Source organism: Tachyglossus aculeatus, chromosome 9 (genome assembly GCF_015852505.1).
Source record: "Tachyglossus aculeatus isolate mTacAcu1 chromosome 9, mTacAcu1.pri, whole genome shotgun sequence".
Classification (NCBI taxonomy): Eukaryota; Metazoa; Chordata; class Mammalia; order Monotremata; family Tachyglossidae; genus Tachyglossus; species Tachyglossus aculeatus.
Genome location: NC_052074.1, coordinates 48,203,985 through 48,224,821, shown reverse-complemented (window position 1 = coordinate 48,224,821; position 20,837 = coordinate 48,203,985). Strand labels below are relative to the sequence as shown.

Genomic DNA, 20,837 nt, shown 5'->3' with positions numbered 1-20,837 from the left:
TTGTGGGCTGGGATCGTGTGTCCCAACTCAATTGTATTGTACTTTCCCAGTCGCTTAGTACAGTTCTCTGCACATAGCGAGCACTCAGTAAATTACCTTGATTAGTAATCCAGTTCTCCAACAATGCAGGAGTTGTGTTCATTCATTCAGTCGTATTTATTGAGTGCTTACTGTGTGCAGAGCACTGTACTGAGTGCTTGGAAAGTACAGTTCAGCTACAAATAGAGACAATCCCTGCCCGCAACAGGTATTATTGGAGAACTGGATTACTAACCAGTGGTTTAGTAAAACTTGCACCATAGTACTCACCCGATGTCCGATGCATGTACCAACCAGTTCTTCTGACACCACGTCGGGTTTTATTCAGCCGCTGAAAGAACGTTCCCTAATTCAGACATTATGAATTAGACGTGAGTGAAAACTCGAGTTCTGGCTAAACTGTAAATCCTGTCTCCCCACATTAATTCTCCTTATTAAATGATGGCTTATAAGTAGATTTGAATTACACACAGTGACAGTGCACTCTACAATCAATATTTAGCGAATTGTATAGGGATGCGGCCAGAGAACGCTACGCCAACAATCTGTAACATGTACTGTGTAAAGAGGATGCACTGAAAGTCCCAGGAAAAGATTCCTACTGCACACTTAAACTGACATTGCTGCTTAGAATACAATTCCATTGGTATTGCACGTCCAGTTAGAAACTGCTTACTCCAAGTCTTTTATTCAGTGGCCCAGAATGGAGTGAAATAATACCCTTTCCATGGTAGGAGCACTTCACAACCTAGGTTCCAAGAACTGTTATTCCAGTTGGGTTTTACACCGTCTGCTTTTCATCGCAGATCTTTCTTCCCATGCACCCAGTACACGTAAAGCCTGGGGGGTTGCATTTTCTCAGAACCTCTTGTTAAGAGAAGACCCTGGTCCTGTAGTACTTCTGATGTCAGGATGCCACCCCACTGCGCAAGAGCGGTCTCTTCTACTCCCACTGCACACTGTATCTAAACAAGCCCGCATGGTCAGGCAAAACATTTCCCAATTCTCTCCGACCTTCTAGCTGGAATGTGTAGTGAAAACAAACGTTCTGGCTGAACTGGATTTGTGTGGTTGAGTATTCATTTAAGCTTCCTCTTCTCGAACGACGCCGCCTCTGGGATTTCAGTCCATGCTCTGGCAACCTGCACGCACCACGTTCTCTAGCCCGTTAACATCTTTCCTTCCTTTTCCTCCACTGAAAGTTCTTACTCTGATGCTTTGTTCTGGCAGATAGAGAAAGAGCAGTTATTGAAGGTTGGGTAGAGCAGCTTGCATATGCTGGGGTTTTAAATCCTGGGCCCAGCAGTTGTAACTTTATTTTCATCAGATGATTATAGCTGCATCCCCAGCTTCATTAGGATTATTAATCTCTTCTTGGGAGATTCACCATACTGGTTCATACTAATGACTGGAGCTAAAGCTGGCTGATTTTCACGGAGACTTCAGGGATGTGTAGTGTGAGCCCCAATCTAGTCCGTTGCAGCCTGAAACTTTTAAGCCTCGATTCCCTAGAGATCAAGAACAGGGTCAGGAATTTTCCTTTAAGTTCATTTGCTGGATAAGCGGGAGAGGTCAGAGGCTGTGGCATTTTTTTGACAAGGAATTTCCTGGAAACATTCCCTGCCAAAGTCAGCTCCACTTGGGCTAGGGGTAGACCATCTGATTTGGACTTGGTTTCTTCACTCTCTACCTCGATATTTAGATGCTGTCGAAAGAGGTACTCATGCCCCATTTTCCCAAGAAGCCCAAATTAGAATGTATGTGCTTCTTCCCACTCTGCTCTTCTGTTGTTGTTCAGTCAGGGATACGGCGGCTTCTTAAGTATTCTCTTCACTATAATTTTATATCCAGTGAGTGAATTCTCTGTCACAATAATTATTTTGCACCAAAAACATTTCTGTTGTTTGAGCTCTGGGTACACAGAGGTTTGGCCCCAGTTTCCTCACCTGTTTCCCAAGAGGTGTCTAGGAGAGAGCAGCCACATCATTTTGATTTTCTTGGCCTATGAGGTTTTTCAGCCAGTGGAAATGGACTTCTGTGTAGACTTTATATCTCCAATCTCTTTAGACTATTTGATGGGCCTTTATAATAAAGTTTCTGCATGGCTTATTTGTGGTGAACTATTTCTCTTGTACCTATGTGGATTGTTCCAACTTAACTCAGCTTCTGTCTCACCGAGAAGAATAAAATGTATCGGTCCACAGATATATCTTACCAGCCAGTCCTTTCCTAATTGCCACCGATCTGTATTTAAGGGAGATGAACCATTTTGGTTGATTGCAATTCCAAAGACAAATTTTGAAAACCAAGATGAAGCCAATGTGTTGATGGTGTGGGGATCGCCCAAGCCTCCAGCAGTCATTAGCTGACCTTGTTTAGAGCAACCTTACGTCAGATCTGGGATTGATGTGTGTTGACGTTGAATAGAGCCCACAACAACGTAGCCGTTTTGACTGTTTGATGAAGCCAGCCTATCACCCTCCCAGCAGCTCTGTCTCCCCCAGTGACCTCCAGCACTTCCAAACCTGCCAATTCCCTGTCCTTGTGGCCCCTTGGTACCTGGTCCCAAATGCACCTCAGAACTAATCTTCGGACCAGGGCGAAGGGCCCAGAAGAAAGCAATGAATGTTGCCCATGAGAACCTAAAATGCATTTTTTTAAAACCTAAAATGTCCCAGTTTCCATGTGTAAATAGTGTAAATTAACCAGATAGCTTCCAGCTTTCTCCCTTAATTTGGGCAGTGTGAATTCAACCTATATGAAGTTCCCAACCTCATCACATGAAGAATAATATTGGCAGAACCTGGCCAGAAGAGGCAGGTGGCCTAGTGCTCAGTTGAGATGCAGGAGTTATGATCATCCTCTCCTGGAATACTGTTGGTGCATAAGATCAGTGCTAGAGACTGCAATTTACAGCTTTTTCTAGCTCAGTTTCTCAGGAGAAGACATTCGCACACACAAAAAATCCAAGTTCCCTGCTTTCCCAGAGTTGGGCTCGTCTGTTCTCCCAGGCTTCCTTACCGTTATCTGTTCTCTGTAAACAGATTGTTTCCTTGGAAAGCCAGGTTGGAGCCTATTTTCCCCCCTTCCGGGGGCCCCTCTGTAGCAGCCATTGTCCTGGATGACCTTTGAGCACATGCCAACTGGAATTAAGAGTGCTACTCCTTGCTGGCCCTTGGGCTTTTGATTTTGTTGTTTTTAGTGGTAAGAATTTTTTCTACCCTACAAACTTCCACGCAGCTGCGCTGAGCAGAATGGGTTCCCTTTTCCCTCTTAAACTCCATCCTTCAAAACGGCTCTTCCGGCCCCCGATGGGAACGTGCCATGTTGTCGGGATTTATGTCTGGTTGGGGAAATGTTCTCTTGTATTTTGAGGAGGAAAGACAGCATTTGTAAATCAGCTTAAGCAAAATTACACAGTGACCATGTGTTTGGATCGGAGCCAACATTAGCATTCTGCCTTGTTTAATTTTTCAGCCTCCAAAATTTCTAAATTGACTCATTAAACACCAGGGCTTAAAAAAAGAGTTCAAGACAAGGATTAAAGAGCTTTGGTGCTGTAATGTCCTGTTTTCTATAACTCTGTGTAGTTACTGCTAATTTTTCCAACTTCAGATGTGTTTTTCTTGTCCATCATACCGTGTTCTTGTTCTTCAATGAAGTGGCCATTTGTGATGCTTGATTTTGTGGATTTTCGAATTTGTGAAATTTCCAATTTTTCTGAAACATCCTGGACAATGTGTATACTAATTTTTAATTCCATGCTTCACTACTAGTTTAGCTAGGCTTTCTTTTATGTCCTAAAAAATTAATTCAGGAGAATATGACAGTTTACAAAGCCCAAATTTTGCTCCTCAGCCAAATAGTAATATTGTGTTAGTCACTGGTTCTTTTTACCTCAGTTTTTTGCGGCAAAGAAGCAACACAAATTGTACACAATCTCCGTTGTCCTGAAGAGTATTTTTAGAACTTCCCGCATTCAAGGAAGTGCCTTCTACTTCCCAGTGAAAGTAAAAGCTTTTGCAGTAAAATAGTGAGGTTTTGACTTATCGGGAGGGTGAGACCTACTGGAATTCGTTGGCCAGACCTGTTTGTGGGGTTACCATCTCAGTAATGTAGAAAAATTAGAATATTAATAAATCACTTAGTTTCATCAATAAAAATGCCTTTGTTAAAAATGCAAGGCATGAATTAGAATTTTCACTGGCTAAGTTTTAAAATTGATGCACATTTTCCTAGTAAACGCCTGGGTTCCAGGATTGTCATGTATTCTTTCTCTCAGATATATTAGCATTTGGACCATTGGTTTGGCAGTGGCCATCTGTGAGTGCATAACTAAGTGGTACTCTGTGGTGACTAATGGCAAAAACATTTTCTGAAGATAATGTAAATGACCCTGTGTGTGAGCAACTGTATCTTAAAAGGCTATGGCATATTTGACGTGAAAGTACTTTACCTTGGTCAATTGCAGTCTACTGATGCTAAAAATATAATCACAGATTGGTCTAATAAATCCTTCTGGTTGGCCTCAAAAATGGAAATTTCTCATCCAAAACGTAAAATGCATGTTTGCCATTTCTAATTGCAGTTAGCTTTTGATGTTCATTCTGACATGAATTATTTAGTTTGGGATAATGCGTACGTGAAATAGATTGGCAGAACATTAATCTTTTAACATCAGCCAGTATTTGTCCATTGTAAAGAAGCCAATCTCTTAAATGCTCATAAATTTTGAGAAATTAACGGAGAAGCTTAGTATAGCAACAATAAATGATTCCTGAGTCTGAGTTGAGCTACTGAGTCTTATAGGCTCTCTTCCCGAGAAAATGATTAAATGGAAATAATCAGCATTGAGGGAAATTATGTACATTGATATTGGACTGGAAATTTGAAATATAAAGTGGCACAATTAGAGGATATTTGTACTTTCTATAGTGAGCATCAAGAGGTCATATCACTTTGTGCCTGTTAGATGGCTTTATCCTAATTGACCTATAAGCTCTAAGTCAACTAGGCTAATAAACTACAGGACAGCTTGCCAGATGGTGCAAAGCTTACATACATTGGGTTATCTTGGATTGGCAGACATAGGTCAAATCACTGAAATTGGAAGGCTTTCTGCTAACAATTGAATTGGTTCATCGCCCCCATCTTCTTTAATAGGAAAAACAATAATTATTGTATTTGCAAAGGAAATTTACCAAGCATTGTACTAGGCACTGGGGTAGATATAAATTAATCAGTCCCTACCTGGGGCTCACAGTCTGCGGAGGAGGGAGAACAGGTATTGAACCCCCAATTTACAGGAGAGGAACTGAGGCACAGAAAAATTAAGTGACTTCTCTGAGATAAGACAAGTGGCAGAGCTGGAATTAGACCCGAGGTCCTCTAATTCTCAGGCTCATGCTCTTTTCCACACTGCTTCTCTGTCCCATGACAGAGACCCCTCATTTACCTCCTTATCCTTGCTGTATTCACATGTAAATACCCAGACAGACAGACAGACAGACACACACACACCCCTCACACACCATTTTGATATTTCTTTATAGCAGAAATAAGGCATTATTCTCAGATAGTTGGGGAGTTGAGGATATGCTGGAAGAAGGTGACAAATGTAGACAGAAATGTTGTGTCTATTCCGTAATGCTAAGCATCCCAATTTCTATTATGATTCAAAGGGAATGAGATGGATAAGGTTATTAGGAAACACGAGAAAAGGGTGGAATTGCCATTCTAGCTAAGAAAACCATCTTAGTCTGTTCATTTAGTGATGCATAAGCTCTTGAGGGCATGGATCATACAGCGGTCTAAACTGAGTAAGCTCTCAATACATTTTATTGTTTGATTTACTAGGCCAACCCCTGCACCCCCGGCCAAGATGCTGTGTTTTCAATATTGTAGTCTCTAATCGTTTATTTGGAAGAGCACAACTTAAGTATGTAAACACTCAGAAAGGTCAAGGGGTGCTTGTCTCTCTGCCCAATTTATGGGCAAGTCTTTCCCCTTAGATGGACACACTCAAATAGCCCAAGGTGGCATCTAGGTCAAATTGAATTGAGTGTTTTTTCTTTCGTGCTTATTTTGGGCATTCAGATCAGTTGATTCTGGCCCTTTGTCTTCAATAGCTCCAGATGGAGAGTGAGAAGGGGGAGCAGTGTGGCCTACTAGAAAAAACACGGGCCTGGAAGCCAGAGGACCTGGGTTCTAATTCCTGCTCCACCATTTGTCTGCTGTGTGACCTAGGGCAAGTCACTTACCTTCTCTGTGCCTGTTTCCTCAACTGCAAAATGGGGAGTCAGTACCTGTTCTCCCTCCTACTTAGACTGTGAACCCCATGTGGAACAGGGACTGTGCCTGACCTGATTAACTTTGTGTCAACTCCAGCACTTAGAACAGTGCTTGACACATAGTAAATGCTTAATAAATACCATTAAAAATGACGAGCAGTAAAATTTGTTCCAGCACTAAATTCTCATTTAGGATGGCAACTGAGGTTTTTTAGGTGGTGGAAGACCAGTTCCTAGTAGCTGCATAGTCTAGTGACAAAAGCCCGGGCTTGGGAGTCAGAGGTCTTGGGTTCTAATCCTGGCTCCACCACTTGTCTGCTGTGTGACCTTGGACAAGCCACTTAACTTCTCTGTGCCTCAATTACCTCATCTGTAAAAATGGGGATTAAGACTGTGAGCCCCACATGGGACAACCTGATTACCTTGTATCTACCCCGGCACTTAGTACAGGGCTTGGCACATAGTAAGCGCTTAACAAATGCCATAATTATTATTATTATTAGTAGTAGTAGTAGTAGTAGTAGTAGTATTAGAGCACTCTGCCCACCCCTAATATAGTATCATAAAATGATGTACTATAAATTTTTGGTAACTAAAGGGGAAAGGCCTTTGCAGGTGGTTTTCAGAGTCTGACTTTGGGCATGTTGGATCAGGATTGAGTGTTTAAGTTTGTTTAAAACCTTTATTGCTCGTATGTACGTTTTGGTTACTTGGTCAAAAATATTACCTACAATCAAGGAAGCGCGGTTATGGGTGGTCTTCATGTGGCTTGTCATTTTCATTTTTGTGGGATTTTAATTGATCTTTTTGTGTAGCTACGACCGTGTGTTCATGTTATAGCATAAATGCCTGGACTCACCATTGAAAGTTTGAAGAGGTTAGAACCACAGGATTCTTTGATGTAATTGTCTTTGGGACTTTAGTTGCCCTCCCTAGATGTCTGGATGTTACTCTTTTCCCTGTATAATTTCCAAGAAATGAATTTAAGGGAAAATAGCTACTGTGGAAGAAAGGCAGGCCAGTCGAGTCTTCTAGCTAAATATTTTCTCTGTTTTGAAATAGTAATTTATATCCTAAGCCCTTTAAAAAGCCAACTGCCCAGATCTTGCCAAAGTATTTAGAAATTTTATCCACATACCCAGCTCATCTAAAACCTGCATCAGACTCATGGTTAGTAGTGAAAACATATAATTTCATTGGAAAGGTAAGATTTGTAAAATGAGCATAAAGGAAAGCATTGTCATTAGAACGTACTAATATATACCATTAATAAATGCATTTTCTTGTTTCCAAAAGCAATTTGTATGTTTTCAACATGTGTTGAAAATAGATTTTATTTGTAAAAGGCAAAAGATTTGGTGCAAATAATATTCTTACAATTTTTCTTACTTGCTCACTTGGAAGGTGTGTGTTACTGTTAGAGCACAGCTTCAAGGAAAATTTCTTAACCACTCCCTTGGCCTAATGGATCATTGGTGGCCTGTTGGCCTCTGTGTCTCTGTAGGTTATTCAGTGACAGTCAATGACCAAATAATTGCATTGTTCCAAGTTTCATTCCTTTTTTACTTCCCTTGCCTACTGAGGAATATGAAAAAACTTTTCATTGTTCAGTTCATGAAAGGAATTGCCCTCAAAGTAGAATTGCAATTTACTGAATCATTTAAAGTTCTTCACTCTGATGTTTTGCTTCATTTTGTGTGTGTGTGTGTGTGTGTGTGTGAGCGTGTTTGCGTGTGTATAAAACGCAAAGTCCTTTTGGAGTTAGAAGTAACGTTTTTACATACGGTTAAGAAGATTGGGTATACCACGAAGGCGTGCTTATTCAGCAAAAGAGAAATATTTGTGTGACTAGAATGCTGAAATTGAGAACTGTTTGTGTGGACCATCTAGATAAGTCCAATAAAGGTGTGGCTTGCCTGACTTGCGGTTCTGAGCTGCTTAAAGGCAAAACCTTCAAGAATGCAATGTTTTTTTAAAATGACATATTCATTTTTATTGCGATAGTGATTTCATCAAGGTCGAGTAAGAATTCCCTTCCCCTCTTTCTCCTTAGTCTTTGAGCATAAAACTCAGATATGAATTTAGGATTAGAGCTGGATTGCAAAATATTGCCTGCTTTAGCTTAGATTTTTTTTTTAGATTCCTGAATTTCAATCCTCTAAAAGTAGCATTGACTACTTTTAGTTCTCCTGTAATGTGATAATTACTGTCTTGATGAATTCCATGTTCCAGAAAACTTGTGTTATAGTACCCACACTGGGCCTTGATTGATACTGCTTACATGCCTACTACTGTTTCTTCCACCATCACCCTCTGCTCTATCCAGATAGATGTCCGTTGAACGAAGAATATTCCCTAATTCCCTCAGATCATTCTGGCCAAAATGTAGAGTGAAAACATGTGTTATGAGACAATGAGATGTACAAAATTGAAAGGTGGCTGATATTTAGGCATAATGAACATCGGTGCTCTGGGTGCCATGAGTGTAACTGCTGCTTTCTGTCTTAATTTTTTAGATATGGAAAAATTGTTTCCACAAAGGCCATTTTGGATAAGACAACAAATAAGTGCAAAGGTATGTTTCCTATTGATTGTCTTTTCAGTAGAGTTCCATGCTTGACTAAGTGGAGCTGTGGGATGTACAACTGGTCTTTGGTTTCAAACCTCACTGGCTGTAGCTGAGGGTTTCTGATGTAAGGCTCCCTCCTTTCCACCCCGCCCCTTAAAAGAAACAAACAAACCTGCATCTCCATATTTCTGGCTTGGACGGTTAGCATATTCAATCCATCGGTGGCACTTATTGAGCACATACTGTGTGCCAAACTCTTGAGAAAGAACAGTATAACAGAGTTGGTACACTGGCACAGAGTAAGAGCTGAACAAATACCATAAAAAAAATTAATTATCCCCAGTTAAACTGGCTTTGAGCCCAACAGCCACAGTGGTTTGCCAACATTTCAGATTTGATTCTAGAGCACTGGTTTGCCTGTAGCTCTGCTTTTAAAAGGAGCATTGGATTAGGAAACGGCTTTTTTTCTGGGCCCAAAGAGATTAGTGCTGCTTGCTGAAGACCATTTGGCTGAACTCAGAACCTGAAAAGATTACATATTGTGTAAATTGGCCCTATTAATTAGAATAGACTTATTTTAAACAGTACTTAAATACGTATTTCATTGTCCCCGTTGTTCTTTGCTGTATGCGTATTGAACTCGAAAGGGTTAAGCATTCATCTTCACTGACCAGAATCCAACGGGGAGAGGAATCAAACTTCTTTCTAGTCCACGGGTGAATTAATTTAGTGCAGTGACCTTCAACATTGTGTAATTATGGTGAGCTCATCCCAGCCTCATGAGTGATGGGTGAGAGGGGGATCTGAGAACATGAAGTGACACACTGTGTTTCTGGCTATTAACGTTCCAGGCAATTTGACAATAAGGAGCATGGTTTCTAGGCTGAAGAAAGAATGGCATCTAATGGAACCACCGACCCCATGAATGAATGTAAAGTTGATAGGCATAGGAAGGGAAAAGAAGGCTCTTTATTATTTAATCCTCAGCTTCTCTGCAAAAGTTGATAGCAGCAGGACGGAGTGACTTGAAGAACAACAGGGGTTTAAATCAGTTAAATGCCAGTGTACCCTCAAAGTGTGAGAAATGAAAGCAACCAGGGTGGCCTTTTTCAGCACGTAGTGCACTGTGCACTAACACATTAAAACACAAGTCCCACAGAACAGAGAGTGTCATCTTTGCCATGTTATCTTGATATGGCAATTGGGTGTCCTTGTTGAGTTGCCCTTCAAAAATCAAAAAAAAAAAAAGGATTTGGAGAGTGGGAAAGATGCCAGAGAATCATCTACACACAGGTGGTGTCTGAAATTGGGTGATCTCCCAAGAAAGCAGGGGTACAAAAAAAAGAGTTGGGGCCCAGGACCAAGCTTTGGAAGGGCTCCCAACCAGTAGATTGGAGCACACAGGTGTCATTGCGGGGAAGGAGGACAGTGTCTCAGAAGCACAGAGAAAGGGTTGTCTGTAAGCACCTTGTGAAAGCTCCTTGTGACCAGGGAGTGTGTCTACCACTACCTCTTGTATATTGCACTCTCCCAAGAGCTTAGTGCAGTTCTCTGCACACAGTAAGTACTCAGTAATTACCACTGATCGATTGGCAACAGTATCAAATACCAGAAGAGCTACGAAACGGGTACAGAGGAGAAAGTGTAAACCTGAACAAGAAGATGTATTGAAGATTTTGAACAGCAGAGAAAGTGTAAACCTGAACAAGAAGATGTATTGAAGATTTTGATATAATCCATTTCTGTGGCAGAGTGCAAAGAATCCAGATTGAAGGAGGTCAAAGACAGTGGATTGGCCATTACTGCTTATCTCTCCAGTGCCCAAATAATATAGCATGGTATGCATTAAGTGGTTACTACGAGTCAAGTAATGTTCTAAATGATGGAATTGATATGATTATCATGTCAGACACAGTCCCTGTCCCACGTGGGGCTCACAGTCTTAAGTAGGAGGAAGAACAAGTATTGAACCCCCATTTTACAGATTCGAAAACTGAGGCACAGAGAGAAGTGACTTGCCCAAGGCCACACAGCTGGCAAGTGGGAGAGCTCGGGTTAGAACCCTAGTCCTCTGACTCACAGGGCTGTGCTCTTTGAACACCATGTCTAAGTGCTCCATATACAAGCCCTCATGCGGAAAACAGCATTTAATAGATACCAGAATTCTCCAAAACCAAGACGAGCCTTGATTTGAAACCTCTCCTGCAAAATCTGATGCTTTAGAATGGAAGGATTTGCCCATTCTTTTACCTTTCCCCTCACAACTACATGTCCATTGTCTCGCCTCTGTAAATTAACCCGTTGGTTTCTCGTCTTTTTGCCTTCCCCCTCCTTTTCCTGAGCTGACATCATATGGCTCTTTGTTGTTCATTTGTGTGCAGCAGTCAGGGTAGGAGGACACTGGTGGCAAGGCCTTGAGCAGGGATCAGCTGTGAGACACACAGACCCAGAGTGAGAATAACACACACGCACACACTTCCATGCCAGGGAAGAGTCAGAGGTGTGCTTGGAACTACAGAGGGAGGGCAGAAAGTAACCAAATCTCCTCTTGCTTTCTCTTGTGCATTGAAGGGATGCACTGCAGTAAGTGATGGACTCCACCCTTTCTTCTGGAACCGAGCCAGAGAAGAAGGGAGAGGAAAGGAAAACAAAACTTCTCATCTCTGAATCCATTTTCCACTTCACAGCTATTTGTTAACAAGGCTTTATTAATAGGACTAAAAATAAATCCCCTATCACTTGGTTTTAGAGGAATATAGTCCTAGAGTAGTGTAGGCTGTGCATTCTGGGCATTCAGCCGTGAAGAGGAGGAAATGGGGAAATGGTAGCTCTCGAGAGTGAGGGCTTGGGAACTTTTTGAGCTTAGAAGAGAGCCAAGCATGTTTGAACATTGAAGGAAAAGGTATTAAAGGTGAAAGCAAAAATGAGAAGGATTGACGAAGGTTGGGATGAGTCACTTAAGGGAGAGTATGTGCTTCAAGACAGGGTTTTTGGTGGAGCCAGGTCTTAATAGGAGCAAATTATTGAGAAAATAGACATACTTATTCTACCATTAGTCCATCATGTGTCTGGATACAGATAGGTATTTCAGGACTGAACCAATCCATTGTCTCAATTATTAGTAAAAGTAATGGGAGATTTCTTTCTCCCTAGTTCAGTGGGAAAAAAAAGTTGTGCTGAGGCTGATTGATTGGTCTCATTAATTGTATTAGTTTGGAAGTAAGCAACTAACACATAATTTTTCACTGAATGTGTTATTAAAGGGATAAAAATTTGAATGTGACAAACCTCTCCTGCTGCCTCATCTATAAGGAAATCCTTTTGTCCACAATTGGGAAAAGATGACAGAACTAATGTAGGGGCTGTGAATAGTGTCTGTCCGCGGGGTATGTTTGAGAGCTCCCTTTCGGAATCGAAACTAGAGGGTTTTCAGTCTGGATGCTGCGATTAGGCACCAAACATAAAATTGGATTTGACTTTTTTTGTGAAGAAAATATTTGCTGAAGAACCATGCACTTTTTTCATTTCAGGTTACGGTTTTGTAGACTTCGATAGCCCAGCAGCTGCTCAGAAAGCCGTGTCTGCCCTAAAGGCTACCGGAGTCCAAGCCCAGATGGCAAAGGTAAACCAAAAATGATTTGCTTACACTGATCCTTTGACCCAGTAACAGTCCAAAATTTCTAAACCTTAAGAAGTGGGGAGATAGATGCCTGTTAGCCTGAATTATTTGGGAAATGTTTTATAGCTCATGCAAGCTTTGCCATGTCAAGAGTACCCACCAGCATTATTCTCTTCCCTCCCCACAATCTTAGTAGTAGTAATAATAATAATAATTGTGGTATTTGTTAAGCATTCACTATGTTCCAGGCACTGCACTAAGCAGTGGGGTAGGTACAAGCAAATCGAGTTGGACACAGTCCCTGTCCCACGTGGGGCTTACGGTCTCAATCCCCATTTTACAGATGAGGTAACTGAGGCATAAAGAAGGAATGTCACACAGCAGACGAGTGGTGGAGCCAGGATTAGAATCCATGACCTTCTGACTCGCAGGCCCATGCTCTATCCACTATGCTGTGCTGCTTATCATCCCTCTTCTGTTTGGCTCAGAATATATTTTTTTTCACCCCAGTGGAAGAATTCTATCTATGCCTTGACTCTTTGGCCCCGAAGCCAAAATACGGGAAAGTGAAGCTTCACAAGCAAACAAAAATCTTTTTTATAGCAGTATGATGTTAGTGCCAAACCTCCACTTTGAAAGCAGCCAGTTTAATGGCTTTTCCTCAAATGTCTTTCTTTAATTGAGCTAAACATCCCAGAGATTTAGTAAAACAATAGTAGCGTGCAGTAAGATAATCATTTGTGGAATATGCCCCGTTTCCAAAGTTGGGGAAAAAAAAGACCTTTTATAAATTACATTCTTAGATGCTTTTTGCATATGGAGTTCATCCTAGAAGAAATTTAGGTTTCAAAGTCTTGCCTCAAGAATAGCTAGGCACTATACGGTCTTTAACTATTCTGGCACCACAAAAAAAAACCAGGCTTTAAAAATTAACAAATGAATTTTGCTTCATCACAGTTTGCCGTGGAGCTTTTTAGATGAGGGAGCAAACTAATATCCCACAATTGTCCTTGGATCTATTCCAAGACACAAAATGTAGGCCAAAGGTTTAATGCTTACTGTACGTTTTAGCACAGCACACACAAATACCGTTTACTGTTGGATGTAGTCTTTTTCTGGTCCTGGAATAGCCCCACACCCCAGTATTTTGCTATAGTGTCTTGATAGGTTGATGGTTTAGACTCAGTGAATTGTACAGCTAAGGTTATTTTGGGGGGCAAGGCCAATGTGGTGGTTTTAGAAGGGCATTTTTCATGGACCAGAACATCGTGGGAAATGAAGTGACCATTTCTGAGTAGTCTCAATTCCGGGGTCTTCCCTTTTTTGTGGGCTCAGCAATTTTAGAGGATCCCCTGTGCATATAGAGGTCATGCAGAGGAGCATTAGAGACCAGAGTTCTAGTTTTGGCTACACCATTTGCCTGCTGGATCTATCTGGGTTTCAATTTCCTCATCTATAAATAAATTATTTCTTCTGCTTCAATCAATCGACTCTAGCTTTTGGGCACTTCCTGTGTTTGCATTTAGACTGTGAGCCCCTTGTGGGACAGTAAGTGTATCTGATCTGATTAGCTGGTATCTACCCCAGCCCTTACACAATGCTTTTAGGAAGCCTTTAATCAGTACCCTTATTAGTACTTCGGAGAACCCATGAGGGTTTCATGGCCTGAGGTGAAGGACCTTGAAATATTGGGAGTTCACCCCCCTACAACCTCTCTCCCCCCATTTTTTAAGGTCTGCCTATGTAGACTCCAAGATATATTAAAGAGTTACAGCGTTTTTAAGTAGTTACTTCATGGCACTCTGAGAATAGCAGCTCTTATTGAAGGGAAAGATAGACTTAGCCTTTCCCCCCGTTCTTTTGCAGAGTTGTAAGGGAATTAGTGATGATGGCAGTGGTACGTGTTTAAGTGTATGCTATCTGCCAGGCACTGTACCAAACGCTGGGGTAGATACAAAATAATCTGGTTGGACACAATCGCTGTCTCATATTCAAAGGGAAAATTGAGCAGAACAGATGAAATGTTACTTGCCCCCTTGGTTACCCATTCCTGTAATTGGTGATCCCCAAAGTGGGCAGGCAGGAGAAAGTGGAGAGGGAATATGGGGTCCAGCTAGGTTCAATCTGTGAAGCCTGCACAGGGTTCAGCCTGGGCTCTACTGCTCCAGCGGCTGTGCCCGAGCAGTAGCATGGTCTAGTGGATAGAGCACAGGCCTGGGGAGTCAGAAGGACCTGGGTTCTATTCCTGCCTCTGCCACTTTCTGCGGTGTGACCTTGAACAAGTCACTTAACTTCTCTGTGCCTCAGTTACCTTGTAAAATGGGGATTAAGAATGTAAACCCTCTGTGGGACACGATCTGTGTATAGCCCGATTACCTTGTACCTGCCCCAGCAGTAAGGACAGGTACTTAACAAATACCATAATCATTATTATTATTATTATCATTATCAATTATTATATGAATCAACTGGCTGTGGTGGCAGTGCCAGGGAACCGTCTGAATCTGTCAGGGTTCGGGACCCTGGGTTGAGCAGGCTGAAAAGAAAGCACAGCAGACTATTCCCTTAACTCAAGCCAGGTACTCTGGTCCAGGTGATGTTGGGGGTGAAATTCTTACACAGGCACCACAGTAGCTGCACATTAATGTATGTAGTGTGGAATCCCTTATTTTAAGACATTGATAAATTCTGCTGCTCCCACAAGATTTATCAGACCTCTGGTAATAACTTTCTTCCCATGGCAGGATCTGACCTGATCACTCTTCAGTTCATTCTTAACCCTGATTCAAAAGTAGATTTGTAAAACTTATTTTTGTTGATTTAGTGGATTTAGTGCATACTGTGCCTGAATACAACCCTTAAATACTGGATTATCTTGCACCAAAACTGGTATTTCACAGCAGTTGCTGGAAATGGATTTCTAAGTAATTTCCAGGAATGTTTTTCACATAAACATCTGGGATTTTAAAACTTGTCCATAAAACTTTTCAGGACTGAAAATTGGCAAGACGTAAGTGCTGTGTACATAATATGGGTTCAAAAGTGGTATTTTTAGAAGGCAACACTTTGCAGAATTTTTCTCTTAGTTTTAGAAGCATATGTAGTAGCTCAAATGTGGGTATCTTAACTTCATCGTGGTTCCATGAAATGGATCTAAACTAGGCTGAAGGAGCAATTATTAACAGTATATTCTCACAGAGCTATGCATAATACGGACTGACTGATGATATTTCATGTCAGCCATGCACTTGAAATATCTTTCATCCTGTGGATTGACAGTGAGAATTATCCAGGTTTTCTGTTAAATGACTTATTAAATGGGAAAAGGCGGCAAGGAAATAATAGTGGTTTCTGCCTTCATCATCAGTGACTAAATTCAGGGGTGCATAGAGGTCTGCCGAGACCTGCCCATGCTGAGTCTTTTTAGATCACCTCAGCAAGGAATAAAATGGAGTATCCTGGAACTAACTTAAAAAAAAAATCCCATCATTAAAATAACAAAGAATATTTTCAGTGCCAGAGGGGAATGGCTTAGTGGTTTAAATACCTAGACTCCCTGGAACCACAGCTTTGAATTCCAGTAGAGGGAAGTCAAGTCCTTCATCTTGCGTGGATAAATTGAGAACCATGCAATTCATATTGTTAGGGGGTTCTGGGTGAAAACCATAAGCCGAAGACTTCTTGCCTTCCTCTCATCCATTGTAAAAGATGTACCCTTTTTCCTTCGCTCCACAGCAGGCTTGATTCACATGTTTTCATGAGCAGCTACAACTAGCTCCTCCAAAATACCAGTTGGAACAAATCACCCTCCCCTTCAAAAAAAATGCAAACAAAAACCTCTGGCGGCTTCTTGTATCTCACATTAAACAATAATACTACTAATAATTGTGATATTTGTTAAGTGCTTGCTATATGCCAAGCATGGTACTTTGCGTGGGGGTAGAGACAGTATAAGCAGGTCGGATGCAGTTCGTGACCCACCTGGGGTTCACAATCCAAGGGGGAGAGTACACATGAGGAAACTGAGGCACAGTGACTAGCACCAGGCCACGCAGCAGACAAGAGACAGAGCTGAGATTAGCATCCAGATCTTCCACTTCCCAGTCTGGGCTCTTCTCTTAACTATTGCCTTGCAGGGTCTCTATCAGCAGGACTCCCTTTTACATATCCATTCTCACTCCTTCAGTACCTCAGTTCAAGCACTTCTTTCAAACAAGCTCCCAGCTTTCTTGAATTTTGAACCGTCCCATCTATGACAGTTTGCTAATGCCTTTCTTCCTCCCTGGAACGCCTTCCCTAAAAACATACTGACCACCTTCAAAGCCCTCTTAGAGTCATCTATAGCAGGCATTCACCCTCCTGGTCTCACCATTCTATTAGACACTTCAGCGGTCGTGTGTGTGTAATCTGTCAATTTATTACCTTTGCTACCATTTATTAATCAAAGGTATTCATTGACTACCTACTACGTGTGAAGCCGCATGCTCGGCACTGGGAGACTTCAACAGAAAAGAGACGCATGTTCTGTGTTCTTAAAGACCATACAGTCAAATTAAGCACTTACTATGGGTAGAAACATGGTACTAAGTGAGGTCTCTGTTCCTGAAGCAGTTTATAATCTCAGTGGGGAGAGGTCAGATACAAGAACACTAAGAACATATTAAGAACAGAGCAAGTTGGAGGACAGCAATCAAAAATTCCAGTATTCAAATAAGTAAAAACTGTGTATAGAGCAGAGCCTCCCCACTCCCACCTAATAGTACTTAGTTATGATCTGTCTGAACCTTGCGGTGTTCTAAGGTGGAATGGCCGGCTGTCTCTTTAGTGTTGGGTGGCAGAGGGGGAGGACACTGCAAGCCTCAGGAGACCCTCTGTGGACCCCTTTAGTTGTCTGTGCTTTGGAGATTTCATTGTTGGGGGTGGTCCTCAGCTTCCTTCAGAAGCTGAAGATAGCCCCAATCAGTGGGCAACCCTCTGGGGTGACTTCCCAGGTTATTCACTTGCTTCCTACTTCTGTCACTTCTGACTCAACTGTCTTATTTGTTGCTTTACATCCTTTGTCTTTTCCTTCTGGATTATAAAATCCTCAAGGGCAGAGAGTGCCTTTTTTTAAAAAATGGTATTCGTTAAGAACTTACTTGTGTGCCAGGCACTGTACTCGGTGCTTAGGTAGATACGAACTGATTAGGCTGGGCATAGTCCATGTCCCACATGGGGCTCCTAGTCTTAATCCCCGTTTTATAGATGAGGTAACTGAGGCACAGAGAAATCAAGCGGCTTGCCCAAGCTCACATAGCAGACTGTCAGTGGAGCAGGAATTAGAACCCAGATCCTTCAGACTCCCAAGCCTGTGTTCAGTGGCCACAGTGCTTTTTGCAGTATATTTTCAGAGCCTAGTCTATTCAAACACTGTACTTAGCACTTGGAAGCATGGTATAAAAGTAGAAGATACTCTTCCTGTGTTGGAGTTGACAATTTAATACTTTTTTTTCCTTTTGTAAATTCCTTAACTACCATCTCAGTACTCTGTACATAAGCAGGCATTCACTATTGATGTTCATAGTGACCCAGAATCGATGGTATTTATTGAGCTCTTACTGTGTGCAGAAAATAGATAGGCCCCTGCCCACAAGGAATTTATACTCTACAGGGGGAGACAGACATTAAAATAAGTTGCAGCGTACAAAGAAATGTACATAAGTGCTATGGTTGGGGTGGGTACACATTCAAGTCCATAGACAACACTGAGGGGAAATGAGGGCCTGTGACCTCTGACATGTCCTAGGCCAGGTCTCCATTTCTGAGCAAAATGCAAGAGTAAGACAAGTCGTCCAGAGAATTCAAGTGAAAATGGAGCTTGGGGATTTTTGCCTAAATTATCCACATAATTGCCTCAGTCCCTTGGGAGACCTAACCTGAGTGTGTTGATATTGTTCAGCTAATTTGGAGACACAAACCCCAAAGATAAGTCAGGACCATTGTCATGCAGAAACATTGCTCCTTTTCTTCCTATTGAAACTTGGAGTTCTTCATATGAAGCTCCCTCACATGATGCATTTTCCAGTGCTCTACTGAGCATTTTGAAATGGGAATTTTGGTAGAGTAGCTTTGGAAAGTTTTCCAGTGTGTATGTATTTCCAGTACACAGTTTGATGAAACTCTTGAGTCAGTGGCCCAGAAGGAACTAGGATAACTCAGTGGCTCAAAAACGACCCTTTGGCATGAGCTGCAGAGAGGAGCCAAGACTGGTTGTAGAGAGGAGTTGCCTGGATTCCTCCTCCTGCTCTCTGCGTCCGGCAGGACAAGGTGGGCCAAGTTTTCAATTCTCTTGTCACCAGAAGTGAGAAGGAAAGTTCTATTGGAGCAGAAGCAGCTTCTGAAACCCCACCAAGGAAAGCCTAATTAACCGATTACCACAACCTCGTCAGCAGGAGATAAAAGAGCATTACGGGTCCCCAAAAGACCTAGTAAAACAGAGTGATGCACATGACTTTTTCTCATGTAGCACAAGCTTGTATCAAACTGAAAAGTTATCTTTTCAGGTCTAATAGATCATTTTCACCTTTATGGTAATATATGTAAGGTGTAATATTCCTAGTTTAGTGGAAAGTAGCAATGTTGTTTAAGTTTTGGGTAACCATTAAACCACCCGCTATTTTCATGTTTTTAAGAGCAGGTTAATGATTAAGCAAAGAGATGGGAACTATGTAGTCTTGCTGCAGAACAAAATTGTTTCAGCTGAGTGGCTCTGGGGGACTATAAACTAATTTTGTTTTGGAGGCTCAACTATTTTCTTGGTAAGAGCTGCACCAAAGTAGCATTCTGGAGAATTAAGTTGGTTGATATTCCTTCCGAAAGAAGTACATTTAAAGGTTGGTTGTCATGGTACCTAGTGCCACCAGATCCACAGATAAATTAAATATATATATATATATATATATATATATATATAATATATATATAAATAAAAACTCATGGAAGTCTAGAACAAGTAATGTACCTAATGTGCCTATCATAGTTTTTTCACAAAACTATCTTCAGGGACCAGTCTTTTCAATTAAAACATCATTACTCATCTTCCAAATGAGACTATGTCCTGTCTGTCAAAAAGGGGGACTAAAGAAAACCAGGTTTTGGGGGGTGGGGTGAGTGAGGTTTGGGGGATTTGGTTGTTTTTTTGTTATTATGTTACACACTTTTGGGCTTGTTAGAAAATTAGGAAGCTTTGACCAAATATTTGATTGATTTTTAGTAATTTGATAGTCCTTCCTGGTATATATCCAGATGAGGCTATATGTGCCTGGAGACAGATTTGATGGGAGTTTTGTTCCTCTAAAGTAACTTTGTCACCTTTAGATTAGAAGTCAGGCCCAGAGTGGTCAGGGTATGGAACACATCTATTGTGATCTGAGCAGTCCTACCTTCTTAAAAATAATAATTGTGGTATTTGTTAAGCACTTACTATGTGCCCCGACTGTAACGAGCGCTGGATTAGATACAAGAGAATCACATTAGACACAGTTTCTGTTCCACGTGGAACTCACAATCTAAGTAGGAGGGAGAAAATGTACTGAAGCCCCATTTTACAGGTGAGGAACCTGAGGCACAGAGAAGTAAGTGACTTGCCCAGGGTCACACGGCAGGCAAGTGGCAGAGCTGGGATTAGGACCAGGTGCTCTGATTGCCAGGCCTGTGCTCTTCCCTCTTGGCTGCACTGTTTTGCTTCTAGGCCTGCCTACCTGCTTGTCTGGATGAAAACGGGGGGAAGGGGCCAGAGGGTCCACCTTCTGGAATTCCCAGGTGTCCTTCTGAGGTGCCCTTTCAGGCAATACAAGTATCAACTGGGCTGGTAAGGTGAAAAAAATCACCTCAGTCTAGTCACAACATTGGTCATATCTTCAATTTTCAAAGGTAAAACTTGCCTTAACGTACTCTTCCTCTCTTTGTTCACTGATCTTTGAGCTGGGCTGGATGCAAAAATAACTCTTAAGCTAATATACCAATGTTCTCTCTCCTGGAACGCTAGGCACAAACCTGAAATGGCATTGATCATATCTCTTAGGCACTGGGGCCCATGAGCTTCTTAAAGGCTGTACAATCTTGGCAAATTATTGCTGAGTAAGCCATGGGCGATAATTAGGTTTTGATACAGCCCATTTGTGGTGGCAGAGTCTGCCCTCTCCAGAACTGCCATCTGTAGGACTCCATCCTCCTCCACCTCCGAGACAATTTTGCCAAGAGTCCCCGGACTCTGCTTGCCATTAACCTCTTTGATCTGATTTGACTGACCTATGGATAATTCATCCTTCTGCTTTGAGCA

At 41.7% G+C, this 20,837-nt stretch overlaps 1 protein-coding gene across 7 annotated transcripts in view; it reads left to right on the top strand.

Moving 5' to 3' along the window:
• Positions 1-20,837, top strand: part of RBMS1 (RNA binding motif single stranded interacting protein 1) — a 227,470-nt gene that overhangs the window by 164,613 nt on the left and 42,020 nt on the right. For all 7 annotated transcript variants that reach the window (XM_038751078.1, XM_038751076.1, XM_038751075.1 and 4 more), the window contains exons 3-4: positions 8,846-8,904; positions 12,429-12,520. In XM_038751078.1, the coding sequence (XP_038607006.1) occupies positions 8,846-8,904; positions 12,429-12,520 (151 nt within the window). The remainder of the gene's footprint in view (positions 1-8,845; positions 8,905-12,428; positions 12,521-20,837) is intronic.